Consider the following 2,094-nt stretch of genomic DNA (forward strand, 5'->3'; position numbering starts at 1 on the left):
GTGTGTCATAGTTAGTGAGCATGCTAAATATTGTCAATGTTAATGCAATCCTCAAAGTTTCATTTAACTCCCATGAGTGTGCTTGTGAGTTAGAGCATAGTGCTCTGTATTATGGTTTTTCCTTTATCTCACCTTATTTTCAGCATTTATCCATATCTAATCTTCTATCTAAGTGCCAAGACTGTTGGAAGGGGTGGAGGCTTATTCAGAGGTTCATGTGCATTGTATATGTGTCATGTCAGAATCACATGTGGAAGTCATGTGATTCTCATGAACTATATAGACTTAGACTTAGAGCTCCAACCGTTTTCCTTTGAAACAGTTTCCAAACAGTTTAAATCATTTATTTTACCCTTTTATTTTGAAACAGGAAGCAAAGGGTAAACAAAGAGTAAACTAAATGGTAAAGGTTTCCCCATTAGGCATTGTCTCTGTTCATGTCCATTGAGCTGTGCAGTGCACCACAATGTCTTCAGACAATGGTGCTCACATTTTGTCTCATTTCTTTAATTCATCACAGTTACTTCTCTTTGAAATGGACTTGTTTCCTCTCTTTATAAAGGCTCTGTGCACCATTCTACTCAGCAAGAGCTACCCATGTCTGCAGAGCCTTCTCTATCCACAATCTGTGGACTTGTTCAAAAGCTTGCGGCACTTTATCCTTGCCTTCCTCCTAAGAAGATATCTGTCACCTTATCTAATGATAACATCTACCATGTCATGACGGCTGTCAATGGAGATGATGACTTTTCAACATTCAACCAGAGATTTGATATTCTATATGCAGAACATCTGTGCAATGAACATGGGCAACTTCCCAATATATGGTGAGGAAAATATGGTCTTGACTGTGTCGTTTCTTACCTTCAGACTGTTCTGTGGCTGAAGATACCATTGGATCTGATCCAGCCTAAGTTAGAATGACTTGTCAATAAAGTTGTTTGCATTGTGTGAGTAGCCATGTTATCTACATATTTCGGGGTGCTCATTCTATCTAGGACACTTCATCTCAAATCTCTTGAGACTCGTGAATCGTTTCAGCCAGTCTCAGGAAATGTATCCTAATACTTAGCAGCTAACCAGCCTGTGCTACCAACCCAGATGATGACAACTACTAGTGCTATTCAGGATACACCCCTTTCAGTGACTGAGGGGCCAGCTGCTACACCGCAGACTATGCCTGAATCTTCTGAGCAAGTACAAGAGCCTACAGAAGATGCAGTAGCAACTAAGACACCTGCTGCTTGGACAACTACAAATGTGAAGAAGAAGCAAGCAAAAGGTGCAGGTAAACAAAGGAAGAGTTCGAAAAACCCATTAGTTGAACTGTATAATGAAGGTTTGCCTCATTTTATTTCATATCCTTGTCTCAGCTGTTGATTCTGTTTTGCTAGGTGCATTTCTGAGTGACAACGATGAAGATGATCACAACTTCACAAATTGGGGTCATCTGTTAGTGACCAATTATACAAACAAGATCAAACAACTAAGCATGACTTGCACTTCGGTCAGACGCTTATGAGTTATTTGCAGGTTTATGTGCAGGGAGCTATCGCTTAGCGATTCGAGAGTGAGTTCAGACTAAGTTATCAGGTGAATAAACTTCAGTTCGAGACTAAGGTTTAAGACCTACAGTCGAGATACTTATATACACATTTGGAAAGTTAAATATAATACTAGAGTCTGTAACAGCATGTTAGACATGCAGTACCAGCATGGTTCTATGCGATCAGAGTCAGAGCATTAGCATATGAAGATTATGATGATGCTGGATAAGATAAGATAGGACATGAAATTGTAATATTACCCCCCTGTTAAGACAGTCATCCTGACTGTGGTTATGTTGGTCTTAGGCCAGTAAGCCCCTAGAAGGGAAGAAGTTCCATCCTTGTTTTGGTTGGGTTTAACCAGGTACTCTTGAATGGCTTGAACCAGGGGGTGGTCTATTTCAGACTCTGTTACGGATTCCATTTTGGACCAGCTATCGGTTTCATCATTTTCCTCCCGCCAATCTGCCAGCAGTCGCGTAATGAAGAAGAATTGTTCAAAGTCTTCTATGACGTCCCTGGCATTGTCCAGTTCTTGCTTGTCAAC

The 2,094-nt window shown here is 40.5% G+C and overlaps 1 protein-coding gene across 1 annotated transcript; it reads left to right on the forward strand.

Annotated features, from left to right (window-relative positions):
- Window positions 1–597: 597 nt before the first annotated feature.
- Window positions 598–1,522, forward strand: EV420DRAFT_1638303 (uncharacterized protein; the record flags this gene model as incomplete). The annotated part of the gene is made up of 4 exons (XM_060476816.1): window positions 598–827; window positions 999–1,027; window positions 1,076–1,339; window positions 1,395–1,522. 4 exons carry the CDS (start codon window positions 598–600, stop codon window positions 1,520–1,522), a joined length of 651 nt encoding a protein of 216 aa, XP_060335875.1.
- Between the last annotated feature and the right edge of the window lie 572 nt (window positions 1,523–2,094).

The sequence above is a fragment of the Desarmillaria tabescens genome (genome assembly GCF_030435595.1).
Source record: "Desarmillaria tabescens strain CCBAS 213 chromosome Unknown EV420scaffold_6, whole genome shotgun sequence".
Taxonomy (NCBI): domain Eukaryota; kingdom Fungi; phylum Basidiomycota; class Agaricomycetes; order Agaricales; family Physalacriaceae; genus Desarmillaria; species Desarmillaria tabescens.